General features: G+C 43.3%; 1 protein-coding gene across 2 annotated transcripts; it reads left to right on the plus strand.

Annotated features, from left to right (window-relative positions):
* Window positions 1–1,883: 1,883 nt before the first annotated feature.
* On the plus strand, window positions 1,884–16,745 carry LOC123086606 (uncharacterized). Of its 2 annotated transcripts, none has more exons than XM_044508374.1 (6): window positions 1,884–2,166; window positions 3,068–3,153; window positions 12,637–15,117; window positions 15,201–15,410; window positions 15,487–15,611; window positions 15,889–16,745. In XM_044508374.1, exons 1-6 carry the CDS (start codon window positions 2,161–2,163, stop codon window positions 16,347–16,349), a joined length of 3,369 nt encoding a protein of 1,122 aa, XP_044364309.1. In that variant the 5' UTR covers window positions 1,884–2,160; the 3' UTR covers window positions 16,350–16,745. The 2 variants fall into 2 exon arrangements, with proteins under 2 accessions (XP_044364309.1, XP_044364310.1); XM_044508375.1 differs by having other exon boundaries at window positions 1,890–2,163.
* Window positions 16,746–17,068: the final 323 nt, after the last annotated feature.

Here is a 17,068-nt window from a genome sequence, read left to right on the forward strand (position 1 = left end):
TTCAACAACTATTTGAAACAATGTTGATCATGTATCTACAAATGTTAATCAATAATTTGAAAAAGGATGTTGAACAAGTTTTTGAAAATAAATTTGATCATGTATATAAAAATGTTAATCAAGCATTTGAAAAAAAAATGTTGAACAAGTATTTGAAATATGTTAATCAAGCATTTGAGATGTTAAATGTGTATATAAAAAATGTTGACCATGTATTAAAAATGGCGATTTTTTAGCATTTATATGAAAATGTTAATCAAGCAATTGAGCATGTATTCGTAAAATGTTGATCAAGCATTTGACAAATGTTAAAGTGTGTATAGAAAAAAATGTTGACCATTTATTTAAAAAATGATGATTTTTCTGATGATGCATATAAAATTTTTAGTCAAACTTTTGAGAAAAATATTGAACAAGTATTTGAAAAATGTTAATCAAGCATTTGAATGATGTTAAATGTGTATAGGAAAAAATGTTGAGAATGTGCTAGTATTATATTTAGAAAAATGTTAATCAAGCAATTGATTTTTTTAAATATATATACAAAATGTTGAACATGTAATAAAATAATATTAAATTTGTATTGTAAAAATGTTAAACATATATTAGAAAATTGTTTTGACGTATGAAAACTGTAGAAATGACAAACAAAATAAACAAAAAAAAGCAAAATAAACCAAAGAAAAAAAGCTAAAGAAACAAATGAAAAAATCTGAGAAATAAAAAAATATAAAAAAGAAACAAAACCGAGAAAGATATGAAGAAACTCGAAGAAACAACGAAAAAAGCAAGGAAAGAAAAACCCCAATGAAAACATAGAAAACCCGGTGAAAACAAAAGGAAAAAAAACAAAAAAACTGAAAAACCCATTGAAAAAACAGGAAAACTTGTTTTTTCGCCTTAAGTAGAACGCGCCTAACTTACTAGACACGAACACGAGATTAGCCGAGTGACAAGGAGCGCCGCGCGTGGTTCCCCCTTTCCTTCCCTTTTTTTTAAAAAGTGGAGCAACACAGGACACAGGTCGGCCCAGTAACCTACAAGAAGGAAAAACCTTCAGCGATGCTAGCCTATGGCTCGTTTAATGCGAGATACAGTCACCGCGCAAATATAAAACCACCATCGTTAAAAAGGGAGAGCTCCTATTGAACGCGCGCGGGCATCAAAATAGGGTAGCCTCCCCTTGAAGCTGAGGCAAATGGGCCGACCACTCTACCTTCGAGCGGTTTTCATTTTTTTCTTTCGTTCCTTTGTCATTTAAAAATAGAATCTTGTTTATTAGGAGATAGACATTTAAGAATATATTAAAACATAATTAATATATTTACAAAATTTTCAATATGTGATTTAAAAATGTTTAGTATATCAAAAATATATTCAGTGCGTATTACAAACCATTCATTATATAATTGGAAAACATTCATTGTATATTAGAAGATGTTTATTTATTTTACACAAATATTCATCATATATTTAAAAGTATGCAATGTGTATTTAAAAAATATTCACTGTCCATTAAAATAACTTTATTGTATATTTAAAAAATTCTCACCATATATCACAAAAATAAATAAAAGATGTGGAAAAAAGCAAAAGAAAAACCAAATCTTTAAATAGAAAACAACAAAAATGAAAAAGGATATGGAAACACGAAATAAAACCAAACAGAAAACTGCAAAACTAAAAAGAATGGAAAAATCAACTTCTAGATTATTATTTTTCAGAAACAAATCAACTTCCATATAAACAAGCAAAAGAAGACACGAACAGAAAAAGAAGACGGAAAGGTTTTTTTAGGCGAACGAAAAGATAAGCGAAGCAGCGCTGCCGCGATCTGGGCCGGCCAAGGATCCGCAGGTTAAAAGGAGGTGATGCCCCGCACATCCAGCCGTTGGGGTGACACGAGGCAGCCGCCGGCCCTCACCACCAAGACACGTTGCAGATCTCAAGGTAAAAAGAAACCCTAGACACGTCGCAAAGCCCTATATACGGGCAGCGTTTCCCCTATTAGCGCCGCCTCTGTTCCTTTCGGTGTCAGTCCCCTCCGCCGCCAGCGGCGCTCTCTCCTTCCCCATCTGCTGATGCTGCTTCGTCTGGGGGTGCTGGGTTTGCGAAGCTCTTCTAGTTCGGGAGGCGGAAAATCCGAGGGGACGCCGCGAGATGGTGGTACATCTTCTTCTCTCTCTGCTTCATAGTCTGGGCATCGTCTCTGTCCTTCTCCTGTGGGGTTTCTCGAGGTTTCCTCTCCCGGTGGAGGCGGCGGGGCCGGGGCCGGGGCCGCACCGGATTTGCCTTGATCCCCGCCGGCGACATGGTCCTTTTGTAGGAGGGATGGGAGCGATCTGTCTGACGCGTTTGGTTGGGTACAAGTAATGTATTCAGTGTTGTAATGAGAATAAGCTGTATTAGATCGGGAACTATGCGATTGCACGATGTGTTTGGTTCAAGCAAGGGAAGAGGAAGCGGTGGGTTGGGTTGCATTAAAAAACGAGGATGCCAGCTGCTCATGACGGCGGCGGGATCTTTGGCGCTGCTGCGCACGGCAGGGGATAGATCGCCGGTGCTGCTCCTCACGGCGGGGGAGATCGCCGGCGCTGCTGCTCACGACGGCGAAAGGAAACCGGCGCTGCTGCCAATGGTGGTGACGCAAGATCGCGACGCTGCTGCTGACAGCAGAGGGAGATCGCCGGCCGTGTTTTCCATGGACGCGGACGAAGATCTATGGCGCTGCTGGTTGTTGCAGCGTGCTTGTGGTGAAAAATATTCAGGACGAGCAGAGAATAGAGAGAAAGGGGGGGGGGGGGTGTTTTCCCATGCCAATCCGTATAGGCCTTTTTTGGTTTTGAGAAGAGTTGTTTCCGATTAGAGGGATCTAAAACCGGCCGGACCTAAACAAACACTGGTAACGTAATCACGAGCCGGTGTAATAGGAAGATAGTGAAAAAATTGCTAACCAAACGTGTTGTCTGTTTAGAGTGGATGAGATTAACTGAGACTATTTATTTGGGAGATCTGTGAAGCCAATGCTAATTCGACAATACATCTTTTGGTGAATTTTCTTGTGCAGGATGATGTCTGTGATGAGTGCGGAGATGTCGGCTACAGTCATCTTCTGCTGCGATGCATCAACTGCAACAATGCTGCTAGGCATCGGTATGCTTCTCGATCTTGCTAGATATCTACTCCTATTAGTCACCATGCCCCATGCTTTTCATCTGAAAACGCAATATCAGAGGATTTTACTTCTTACTAAATGCATAGATTTTATTTATTGATGCCACTTTTAGTCCAGGCTAAAGTGATTGCGTAGTTTGCTACCCATCTTCTTGATGCTATTTTTGCAATTTAGTGGCAGTCATAATTTGGGAATTTGGGGAGAATTAATACCAAATTCTTGGATTAATTGGATCGCGTCCCCCAAAGGCGATGACATTTTGTTCTTTCTCCCTAATTTGGCCATCCTTTGATCTTTTCGCCTATCCATATCTATTACTATCTTTGACTCTCAAAGAAGGGCGTTTTTGCTTTGCTGAGTATATTGGAATCCAAATGATTGAGGCCATGCATATTGATTATGATGCTAGTTTTCATAGTTAAGTGGGTGTCATATTTTGGGGAAAGATATGCAAAAATCTTGGGACAATTTACGTGGTGTTTGGTTCTCTAGTCCTAGGACTTTTTGAAAAAGACTCTCAAGGAGGTGCTTCTAAGGACTTTTAGCAAAAAGTCCCATCCTGTTTGGTTTGCTAGGGACTTTTTCAGTCCCAACACACAAACCAAATACCCCCTTAGTCTTATCCCCCAACTGATGACACTTTGTTCTTTTTGCCTAATTTGCTCATCCTATGGTTCCTTCCCTAATTTGGTCCTCCTTTGATCTATTGTATCTATATCTGTTACTCCCTTTGTTTCATAATATAAGGTGCATAGTTCAATAATATAAGGTGCATAAATTTTCATGAAAGTCAGACATGTATATGTTTGACAAGGATTCTAGAATAAAATATCAACATCATTAATACAAAATAAATAAAATATGAAAATACATTTCATGATGGATCTAATTTTTATATATTTGGTATTATAGATGTTAATACTACTTCTTTTTCTAAAATATTGGTCAAACATACACATTTGATTGGAAAACCTTATGCACCTTATAACCTTATAATCGTGGAACAGGTGGAGTTTATTATACCAATACAGAAAGTATCACTGTTTTGGAATCCAAACAATCTTAGCCACATGCTTTACGGAAAATCTTGGGGTAATTCCATCAATCAAATCCCCGAAAGCTAATGAGGCTTTGGTTTCTCCTCTAAAGTATTCATGATTTGGCCTTTATCCCTATCTATATCTATGAGAGCACATATATGCATGAATCTTCCACCTCACGCGGACATCGTTACATTAATTATTAAATTCAGGTTTTAAAATGATTTATTTTACAAATCGTTAATCCAATTATAAATTTGTCTTTGTCGTTGAGTTTGTCTTGAGAGCTTCAAAAGAACCCATGTTGGCATGTTTGTATGATCTTTTTTGTCACTACAAGTTGCCATATGTATAACATGGTTGTCATATTAGCAATGAACAATTGCCACAATAATATTGTGTGGTTACCATGCAATATTTTACATGTGTTGTCAAGCACTCCAGTGCTATGTAGGACTACAAACTGAGTTTTCAAGTATTCCAAGCAAGTCTGCATAGGTGGGGGAGAATGACATCTAGTAGTAACTTGGTAACTTAGTTGCTATAATTTGGTATAACTAAGAATTAAGTAATGAAGTGACTACAATCTAGGAAGTGATATTAATCTAGCAATTATTTATAGAAGAGAAGTCGCCAAAATATATCAACACGGGATCAATTAGATTACGGTTTGGGGATAAAACATTTTAAAAAGTTAAAACGAAGGAATCTTCGTTGATGCTTACATACATTGGCCTCTTTTTGGTTGCATGCATGTCTAGAGAAAGAAGTGGAGTGGTGGTCGCATGCTGTACAAAATGTGACGCCATTCTGTACCATATACATTATAATGCATGTACATTATAATGCATGTACGTGAGAGGAAGAGAGAGGAGTGGTCGCCTCATAGTAGAACTGAAATATGGCAATGTTGTGTAGCATTGTCCTATATTATAAAAAAATCGCATATATTGTTGATCTATAAATTAAAGATGGACCTCTACTAATTGTGCATTAGTAGAGCATTAAAACATCAGGCAAGGAGCGCACAACCATTATGCCCCCAATGGTCTCAGACACACCAGTTTGCCTCATTTGACGGAGGGCATCGTTTTGAACACTAGCCACACATAGTAAGAGTTTATAATTGGTTTCTAGCAAAATTGGTTTTATGAACTTCTTTTTGAATAACCAGTTTATAGAAAATCATGTTTTGGTTAGGAAGTAATAAATTAGCCTATTCCTATTCTCCTGTCATATGCATGTGACCTTCTCTTCCTCAATTTCTCCAATGTGACCCATTGAAGACACTTTCCAAGCTCCCTAGCCCCTATTTTTTTTCTCCTTGTTGCTGCTTGCCTCCCCTTAGGCCTACCATTGGTCGTTGAGATCGCTTGAGACACTTATTTTGAGATGGAGGGAGTAATAAACTAGCCTATTCCTATTGTCCTGTCATATGTGCGTGACCTTCTCTTCCTCAATTTCTCCAGTGTGGCCATTGAAGACACTTTCCAAGCTCTCTAGCCCCTAATTCCTTCTCCTCGCCATTGCTTGCCTCCCCTTCGGCTTATCATTGGTCGTTGAAATCGCTTGCCTGTTGCCCTAAAATGTGACTCAAGAACAAGTGGTGGTTGGGAATACAAAGGCTATGAGAGTTCCAATGGTATCATAAAGTTCGCTCGAGCCTAAGGGGTCAATGCCTTATACAGGCAACCTAGAGAAAAGAGCCACTATGCTTCAAGATTCTCATCTTATAGGGGCGATAGTTTTGTGATCAGATGCACCAGGTTCTCCAAACAATGCTTGAAACAATGACAATGAATGCACACATGATAACTTGCTTCAGGTATCATAACGTCAAGCATGACACCACACCATGAATCCCCCTCGCATCACCCATAAGTATATCCATGGCACTCATGCCTAAGTTGGCAAGTTTTATTAGTTATTAGTTGAAGTTGTTCTAGTATCAAGTACAAAATCACCAAGTCATCCATAACATTGGACATGGCTATTTGGATAAATTTAATCCTATAGGGATGTAACATTGTACCTTAACACGTGCCTATTGCTCTTGGTGCCTGTGCGAGTAGCATGCACGGTATGTTGGCGGAGTGAGATAAGCCACAAACACTTCCCACACGTTGTAGAATAAGTCCAACGAGCCACCCAACTGAGTTGTACCCGAATCGAGAGTCCAAAGATAGCTTTGAGTCAGACTCGACCATTGTGTGCGTGGTCCAAGATGTCTAGAGCCTTGACCAGGATAATCACTTGGCTCGGCTACATTCCTATATGTATGAAAACATTAGGTGAAAACATCATCCCATGATAAAAATAACATCTTATACTTATTGTAGACGAAGATGATTCATGCAACTACTTGTATGCCAAAAGGGAAGCCTGAACTATGGGGCCCCTGGACAGGTTTGGGGATTAGGTACTAGGTCATGAGAGGGGCCTATTCTCTCCCATTGAGAGTTTGGTACGCTCGGTCTTTGATCAAGATAAAGAGCTACAATGGGAATGGGAGTTTAGGAGATCTAAAACATAAAGTTGCCTGTTTGGTCGGAAGGAATGGGAATTTAGGAATGGATTGCTAAGAGTCAACTGCCACCATTTTATCAACAGGGGAGTGGGTGGGAATTGATTTACATAGAACATCTCGTCCCTTCATCATAACTTATGTTGCCATCTCTTATCTAAGTCCACATGAATTCCCACTAACAAAATGAGGGAATAAACACCCCTCTTAAATTTCCACATGCAATCTCACCCATACCAAACAAGGAATTTGGAATAAAATAGCACTTCCCATGTCTAATCTCGTCACAACTCCCTCCTCTAAATTCTGCTCCCCTTCCCAAGATTACCAAACACGTTGTCGGGTCATAGTGTTAGAGCATCTCCAGCCGCGCCCACAACAGGCCTACCCGAAGCCCCTTTCTTGTTGTTGGCGCCGAAAAAATGGCCCAATGCCCCCAGGAGCCCATTTTTTGCCGGCTCGGGCCGATTTTCGCGTCGGCGGACCCAGGCTGAACCCGACGCGCTAGGGGGCGCCGGTGGAAACAATTTTGGCGCGAATTGGAGCGGGTTTGCCGAGCCAGTGACTCGCCTCCTTCGTCGTCCTCATCGCCTCAGTTCCCATGGGAAACAATGCCAAGGCTGCCACGCCGTCGCGTCGGTCAGCCTTCCATTGATGTCTCACGGGCGGTACAGCAAAGACGCCGCGATGCGCGTCCCGCCAGCTCCCTCCACACGGCACCCGACGGGCAGCTTCTCACCGACCATCTTCGGCTATAAAAGCCGACCTCCCTGCCGGTGAACGCCACAACTCGCCACTTCTCGCCATCGTAGCCCCTCTTCCCCACTCTTCCCCCCGCCGATGAGCAATGGTCGAGCGTTACCCAGACGACGCCACGGAGGCGAATGGCTTCGGCCATCGCCATCTGCGGGAGGACGAGGCGCGCCTCCTCTATGAGGTCGACTACCCGGCGCCCCCGGACATGCGGGTGCCGGGCTCGTGGAGGCTGAACGCCGGCGGCGTCCCTGTGCCCCCGGCGCCCACCGGTGCCGAACGCCGCGCCGAGATAGCATGCATCCGTTCGTTGCTGTCGGAGGCGCAACGGAACGAGCCAAGGTATGCTGCCGACAGCCACAACCTATGGACGATGTACTTAGACCGCCGCCATGCCGACAAGGTCGCCTCCGCAAACGGCGTCGTGCCCCGCGACCACCTCAACTATGACGGGCAGCGCGAATGGTGGGGCGTGCCCGGTCGTCCTCGACCACATTGAGGCCGGAAACACGCCACGCCTTGAGTACACGTCTCCCCCGTCCTTCTCTTGCCGCCGCGGTAGTTCCTGGACACCGCAGCGAATGGAGACGGCGACCTCATCATCATCGGGCTCCGGTTCGCTTTCCTTTGGGCCGCCGGCGCTGCGCCCATCAAGCCATAGCTGCAGGAGACGCCACTTGGGCGCTGCACCTGCAGCGCCGCCCTTGTCATCAACGAGGGTGGCGGCTGCCCCTCCCCTCGTTCCCTTCGCCTTGTCCGTTTGAAGATCGAGACAGGGTTGCTCCTTGTGAAGGAGCACGAGGAGATGGCTGCCGCCAACAAGACCGCCCTCAAGTGGGCGAAGGCGGACTATGTCCGCGAGCAGGTGGAGCGCCAACGCTGGGCCTACGAGGAGATCAAAGCTCGGCGCCACGGACGCGACGAGGGTGGCGTCGTCGTCCTTGACAACGACGATGAGGACGCGCCCGAGGCGTCCAACCCCCCTCACGTCTGCGACCCTGGTCAGGGGTGCAGCAGGGACGACGGCGGCTCCGGTGGGACGCAGGGCGACGACGATGACGACGACGACGGTCGCGACTACACTCGGTTCTACAGGCTCCTCGGCATGTAGAAGGCGGGCGGCGGTAGCGACGGCGTAGTAGGGCTAGGCGTAGTTGTTTTTAAATCATGTTTTCTGTTTTTTGTACAAATTTGAATGAATTCACCGAGCTTGTGCCGTGTTTGTGTCGTGTTTGTGCCAATTTGGGGGCGTCGACTGGGAACACGTTCGCCCCCACGCCAAAATTAACACCGGTTCGGCCCTAGATGTCACTTTTTCGGCGTCCTGGGGGCCGAACGGCTGGAGATGCTCTTAGCTCAGTTGAACAAACACCATGTGCCCAAACATGGCCTCCAATCGTTGCCTTCGTTACATATGAACATAAGTATATTCATACGCAATAACAATGTATCAGAGCCAGGTTTGGCTACTCATAAACAATGGTAAGTAGATATAACATGACTCAAGCAACAATCCTAAGCATGCATACCATGACCGGTAAGAAGGGCTAAATAGGCAAAGAACACAACCAAGTAACTACTCATGATAGGACTAGAAAGTAAAGGTAATATCACAACGACTCATGCCATCTTCAAATCCTATCTTGAAGAAGCCAACAAAGATGTAGTATGTTCATGAAATGCAATGCTTGACATGTATATGGTTATGCAAGATTATCCTAATGAACAAGAGGCATGTTAATTGAACTTGGAATGCATCACATGAACCATTTCCAAAAGACCCCAAAATGGGCATTCATCTAGTGGTACTTACATGAATGCAAGTAAATATTGCCTAGCCATTTCCATCAGTTCAGACTTTTGGTTGTGAGTTCAAGTCCTGGCTTTTGCAATTTATCTAAAAATTGTTGTTACCCCCTTTTTTTCACATATACCTCTGAATCTATCCATGTGTTGAATTTTCGCATCACACATGAGAGGGAGTGTTGAAGTGTATATGTTGCCTAGCTCTTTACATCAATTCGGACTTTTAGTTGCGTTGGCTAGTACATGAAGTGTAACAAGTATGAATATGGTGCGGAGCTGAAAATAATCTAATGCAACACTATCAAGTTATTTGGAGTTGAAACACACTAAGTATAACATTTTCACTAATTTCAACAATTAATGTAAGGGCTCATCTGAACATGGCATAAGATTATGAGGGATGCACTAGTCAAATTGCAAAAGTTAAATGAAGAAGAATCATTTATATAAAGTAACTCCTTCTCCATGTCAATAGGAAGTCATAATGTTATTTGAGTTAAATAACAATTTTATGGTGTTAACATGCATTAGAATGACACATCAAGGTTATATGCAATTTTCTAAATAATTTGATATATAATATGCGTTTTACGATTTCGTGCCATGACAAGCACAAGTTGGTAGCCATGGCAGTGATTTGGGTTCACAACAACAATATGCTTGTCTAGTTTCTCATTAGAGATTTTGGCGCAATTGGTCCCAATTGTGTGTGTGTGTTGTGTTCTGCTACAGGGAGTGATCCGGTTCATCAGCGGAGATAATACACTAGGTGCATCTCATACATCGCATGCATACGTCAAATCTCGACCATGGAGCAAGTACCTACGCATTATTTGAGTATGCATGTCATCGCACTCGGCGGTTGCCTCGAAGGTGATAAACTTGTAGTGTGCAGGTGATGCAGATCGGGTCTGTGGGTCGTCGTCATTGAACTTGGTGGTGCGTCCACGGTGGTCATTGGCGATGAGGTACTTGCAGGGTGGTGGTTCTAGTTGTAGACAAATTTGGCGGGGCCTCGTTGGACTAGCTAGGTGGTGGTGTCGTTCGGTGTTGGAAATAGATTCGATGGTTGTTGATTGTTGGGTCTGGAGTGGCGCTGATACGGAGGCGACGGTGGACGACATGTGTAGCGGGGCCGGTGGGTGAGCGAATTCGGAGGCGGTGGATGTGGGCGATCGACGGAAGCGGAATTGAGCTCGTCAATGATCCTGGGTAGGGGCTGCCAAAGTCAATGACTGGGTCGACAGAGGGCAGAGGTGATTCTATATGTTGGTTGTGGGTTAGCTGACCCCATAACTTTTGAATAAAACAGCCTGAAACACGGTATACTAATTGTTCATTGTGATTTTTTTTCAAATAATTAGCAACGAGCCCACAGATACTTGAGTTTGGCTTCGCCGCTGACAGAGGGCATAGGGAGGCACTCGAGGTGGTTGTGGTCGAGGACGCCTGATATGCTGGATGAGGTGGCTCGTCGACGAGGTGCAGGGGCGTCCCCGTAGACTGGGAAGGCAAATGGTCGGGCGTCAGGCTAGCGACCGGTGATGGGGAGCCATGGAGGTAGCGTTGGTAGGGCTATGGTGCGGCGAGGCACGACAATCGCCATGGTCGGTGCAGGAGATGTCGGTTGTTGGACTGCTGGGGGTCATGGCGCGATCTAGGAGAGGAGGGGGAACGAAGGGTGCGGCGGTGGATCAGGCTTGAGGTGGGCGTCTACATCTCATAGCTGCTAGGGTTTTCACTAGGGTAGGTGGGGGTGGCCGATCGGGCTTATATAGACTAGATGGGCCTTGGTCCTTAGGTGGTGGGCTGGCTAGGGTTGGTTGGCCAATTAGTGTTTATATGGGCCGGCCTGTTAGCTACTAGCTGCAGCGTTGTGCTATTGCGCCCTTGGCGCATTTGGTTGAATTGCGGCACAGTAGCAATTTCTCTCTCCTTAATTATTTCATTTAAAATAATTACTCACTATTTATAATTTGTTGGGAACTCCAAAATTTATGAAATTTTTGTGGGGTTTATTTGTACTATAATGAAGCCTCACAAAAAGAATCATAATTTTTTGGGTCATTTTTATATTTTTATAGGAAAATAACCTCAATTAGTTATGCTTAGGGTTTTAAGCCAGACTAGGTATGTGCCTGTGTGTTGCCACGGGGGTCAAATATTTTTTAACACAATAAGAATACCGTACGGGACAAATCTTTATTCAAAGCAAATATACAAAATAAGATATGTTTTGGTTATAAAGTATAGATTTTCCAGCTATTTCTTAAACTAATAAAATAAGAGATTGATTGATGTTGTATTTATTTGCTTGTATGGCCATGAATTTATTGCTATACCATAAGAAGGGGATGAAAATCTAGAAAAAAAATGGTGGAGGGTGGAAGGTTGGATGAAGGGATGATGGGAGAAAAGTGAAAGATGAAACCTTAGCATTCTAGTAGATTAGCCCGTGACTACACGTCCCTTAGTACATGATGCGCTAAAATCTTAGCAAGATTTTATATGCAATCGCCATAATTTACCTGCCATATAAGTAGAGATCCATTTTAAACCTTAAAATTCTAGGAGGGCCCACATAATGATTATGAGGTTTTTGCCAAATATTGTAGGTTTCAGGAAGGGCATTTTGGACAATTGGCACAATTTAGGGTTTTAGCCCTTCAAGAAAAATTGGAGTGTTGAATTAATCCTCAATCCTATATCAAAATTAAATAAATACTCCCTCCATCCGGAATTACTTGTAAAATGGATGTATCTAGATGTATTTTAGTTTTAGATACATTCATTTTTATCCATTTCCGCGACAAGTAATTCGGAACGCACGGAGGGAGTATAATGTTGATGAGATGATCATGATGCACAATCAATTTCTAAGGAAATGTTGGTCCGGGGCTATTACACCGCCTCTAAACAAACCGACACATAGGGTAACTCTCAATGGTTGGGTTCTGTAACTCCCGACACATAAGCGAATTGCTTGGCACCTATTTCCAATCCAGTAGTACTGCTCATGAAGTGCTACGGGGTCGCAGAGAGTCACTAGTTGTGTTTTGAAGATATTTCAAAGGCTTTGTTGTGTTGTGTAAGTGGTTTGGCTTTGTAGTGGATGGAACTTACTATGAGAGGATGACTAACCAATCATCATTATAGTTGACTCTACAACAACATTTTACATTGCCATGTACTCTCTAAATCCAATCACATTGAGGGGCCTAGATATCTATGCCTTTGTAAAGAGAGGGCAAATCCCTTCTTGACATGTGGTTGTCTCTATTAACATCTTGAATAATCCAAGCTATATCTTTAACTTAACATGGTCTGTTGTTTTGTAGATATTGTTTGGATGAGATAAACTTCGATTCGGCAGTGGAGTGGTCATGTAGTGATTGTATCCCAAAACAGAGTGAAGCCATTAAGTCGCCAGGAGACGCAAATTGTCAAAGGCAACCAAGGAACACCCAGTTGGATTTCTCTGTAGTCAATGAACCAAATGTCGAGCAAGAGAAGGTAACGAAGGCACGCGGACTTCGTAGAAATAGACCATGCCGAGAAAGAGAAGCTAGTTTTGATGAAAGTATTGAACATGTCCCGGGTGGAGACACATCGAGTCGGGGACGATGTGTTGAAGAGACATTAGATTCTTGTGAAATCTCTGTCCGGGATATACCCAACCTCATTGATTGTAAGAAGGAAGGGGAGGATATAAATGGGCACTTAATTTGCACACCGGAGAGTTTTGATGGTTCAAGTAATTTGGCTTTGGATCATGCTTCAAGTATTGAACCCAACAATTTGCAAAAGGAAATTGGTGGTTCTAAACTTGCTTCAGATTCTATGGACTGTCCTGATCTCCCAAATGCAAGGAGTGGCTGCTTTGCTTCATCGAAGTATGTTGAGGGTTTTGTTCCACCAGGAAGAAAGGGTGATATTTTTTCTCTAATGAGTGAGGTCGAGGGATCCCGCCCAATGATTGTGGACAAGTCTTGTTCTACATCGGTAAGCATGGAGCAAGCAGATGGTTTATTGGTAAACATAGAGAAATCTGAACCTTTGAAGTTGGTTAAAGGATCGGAGGAGACTGTTGTAGCATCAAAGTTTGCACCAAATCATTCAAAGCCGATGCTAGGATCAGATCTGGAGACAAGGAGTGTGGATGTCTTGAATCCTCTAGAGCAGCGTTTGGACTCTTGGGCAATGCCACTGATGCAATCAAGTCCCTCAAATGAACTAGAAGATGCGGCTATTCAGGAAAACAGTGCTGAAAGAACAAGGTGCTTGGTGGACATGGAAACCGTTGCCTCTGAATTGGAGAACCACAAAGGATCAAATCCCAAAATGGCAAATGAAAGCTTGAGTTGTGGTGAAGGTAACTCAGATGAAGCAAATAGAAGATCAGATGAGCTTTTATCAAGCACCAAAAACAATAAGATGCGAAGGCGAATATGTGTTGCTAGAAAGATAGTTAACTCTTGCAAGGTAAATGGAATTACAGATCCTGAGCCAGCACATGGTAACCGAGATGCAATAAACCTCCAATGTAATGCAGGAAAGACATCTTCTCTTGCCGTAAAAAAGGTGCCTCTTCAGCTGATATTGCATGAGGAAGGCATTAGCAATGAGTTGTTGCAAGAGGAAGGCATTAGCAATGAGTTGTTGCAAGAGGAAGGCATTAGCAATGAGTTATTGCAAGAGGAAGGCATTAGCAATGAGTTGTTGCAAGAGGAAGGCATTAACAATGACTTATTGCCTTCCAAGTTTGTTGGTCCATGTGAGTCAACAAAAATCAACCCTAGAAAGCGTAAGCAATCAGAAAATTACGCTCCTGATGGAACAAAATATCAGAAAGCCTGTATTATAAGTGGGAATGAAAATGCCAATGTTGCACGGTCAAAAAGTGGTAGACCAGTACGAACTTGCCAGAACACACCCAGGAAAGACAATGGTAGCAATGATAAAGTTATTGGGCACTCAAAGATGGGAAAAGATAAGAAAATTGTTAAGTCATGGCTGGCTAACAATGGCATCCGATATTCACGGAAGACAGGTGTCTTGCAGCCCTACTCTCTTCGTAGACGTTCTGTGGACAGATCAAGACCTTCACGGAAGAGAGGTATGGTTACCAGTGTCTTGCAGCCCTACTCTCTGCGTAGACGTTCTGTGGACAGATCAAGACCTTCACAGGAGAGCGGTGTTGTTACCAGTGTCTTGCAGCCCTACTCTCTGCGTAGACGTTCTGTGGACAGATCAAGACCTTCACAGGAGAGAGGTATGGTTACCAGTGTCTTGCAGCCCTACTCTCTGCGCAGACGTTCTGTGGACAGATCAAGACCTTTAGAAAACATGGATCTGGCGCTGATGGAAAGCAGCTGCGCATTGAATAATCCAAGCAGCAGTTGTGCAGCGCAAGCATCAGGTTTCTCTTCAAAATCGAAAGAATTACGCGAGAGTGATGAGCCAAAGAAACGAAGAAAACTCATTTTAACTTATGACGAAGAGGAAGATGCTGAGGCCTTACAGGCAGAAGATCTGAATTCCCGGTCTTGTGATGATAATGAACATGTGAAGAAGCAAAGAAAATGCGTGGAAAATGCTGCGGAGAACCAGAGAAGATCTGTAGAACAAGGTAAAGAAGCTTTGGGGTCAGGAAATTTGAATCGATGTTCGAAGAATCATAAGCAGGTGAAGAAGCAACGAAGCGTAGAGGCAGAGGAAGATGAAAATGCATCTGTAAGAAATCCGAATGCTGGATGTTCAAGGATGCCAGTCATTTCAGAATGTATTGGCGGGCAACCCCTTGATATACCTTGTTGGACGTATGTTACATGCCCTTTATTCCATTACTTGCATACTTCTTTTTCTTCTGTCAAGTGCTAATATGGTCTCTTTATGTTGATAGTGGAATCATGAAGATCAACAATAACTATATTCCATTGGCTGCACACCTGTCAACCAAAGCAGGCAAGAAGGTGCAGGAACTGTCAAGATCATTGCCACCAATAATGAAAGCGGCCAAGCTTTCTACATCGGAATCATGTCCAAAGCACTTTGAGGCACCGGTACCTACAGCTGACAGCATTGGCTTGTATTTCTTTTCGGGTGATATGAGGTTTGTTGAGCCTGTGCATGTTGTTTGTCTTATTTCTTCTACACATACTAGGGTCTGACATTCTTTGATCCTCTAGGCCAAATAAAGAGCTGGATGAGCTGGTGAAGCATCTTGCTGATAGTGGAATTGTTCTAGAAGCTGTTGTTGGTTTGAGGAAGCTGTTTCTCTTCCCTTCTGGTGTACTACCAGTGGAACATCAGAGTAAGTCATATGGCAGATTTCATTATTCAAAATTATGAGTATCCTGAAAATATACCATATTACACCTAATCTGCCTATGCTACCACTAATGTAGTAAACTGCATTTGGTATAGTAATGTGTAATGCAGTTGTGCATGATTTTTCATACTGCCTACTTGAACATTGTTTTGTTTGTCATGGTGGAGCATGCATGGTTTATACAAGGCCTTTTTGCTCCATGTCAATTTTTCTTTTGTAGTAATTTGTCAGCCAGTCATTAGTTTCTGTCTTGTTGCAGCATTCCAAGGGAAACCCTATCTATGGGGAATGTTCAAGCCCAGAAAAGATAAGATCAGAAGATTTCCAGTGGAACAAGATTGTACTGCACATGTTTCAAAGGAAGAACATGCGCAAGAACAGCATGCCTTGGACCAGCAAGACAAGGCACAAAGTGACACCCTGGACCAGGTCGTGCATCCCGAGAATCAACCCTTACTGGATGCAAACCAACTAGGAAAGGAAGCGCTGTCTGGCAATTGCCTGCCCCCTGTTGACGTGCAAGCTCTAGTCTCTGCAAATATCGGCCCAGCTGATCATGGACAGCCCTGCTCAAATCCAGAAGCTCAGCCACTTAAACTCTGTGGTTTTGTTGTCTCACGGACACCAAGGTCCGCGCAACTCATCCAGGAGATGCAGAAGGAAGGTGCATTACTGTTTGCTGTGCAGCAGGTGATGACAGAACCTGGGTCAGTGATATAGGATCAGAATATGTGCGTGGCAACCATGCTGTGGTTTCAGAGCATACTTGTGGTTTCAGAGGACCATACCTGTAGCTGTTGTCTCTTAAGGCGTGGCGCGCTGCAGTGGTCACTCTTAGGGCAGAAACATGCTAGCAGTAGACCTGAGAGCTCTTTAGCTTCAGTGCCGGCTCATTGTGCCTCGCATCTTCTATGTCCGCCTATGTGCTTGTCTGCTAGCTAGTTCCTGTCATGTTCAGGACTGGACTGTGGTGTTCGCTCTTTGTATGTTGTATTAAGAGCCGACTTAGCTGAGCTTACTTTCTGTTGTGCAAGTTGTACAAGTTTGAGCCAATTTTGCCGATTGTACTGTAAAAGCATCTCCTCTGTTTATATAATGGCATGCAAATTATCATCAGTTCATCTTGTCATTATCATGGAGCTATTATCCTGTGCTCCTTGTGATTCTTGCCATGTCGAACTGTTGAGTAACCTTCGTGAAGTAACCACATGAACTTCACATGATCAGTTGAAAATTCACAATGACAATTGCAGTTCCATTTTATTTTAAGTTGTTGGGACATGGGCTTTAAGCTAAGCTGATGCATCAACCAGCAAGATCAACCACATGAAGATTACTCCTACGTGCCAATGTGGGTTAACCTGGGTAAGACGATCACCATGGTGAAGGAAATAGTAAGTTTCAGGGAACCTGGGTGAAGCCTAAAGATAATAAATTCT

The sequence above is a fragment of the Triticum aestivum genome, chromosome 4A (genome assembly GCF_018294505.1).
Source record: "Triticum aestivum cultivar Chinese Spring chromosome 4A, IWGSC CS RefSeq v2.1, whole genome shotgun sequence".
Classification (NCBI taxonomy): Eukaryota; Viridiplantae; Streptophyta; class Magnoliopsida; order Poales; family Poaceae; genus Triticum; species Triticum aestivum.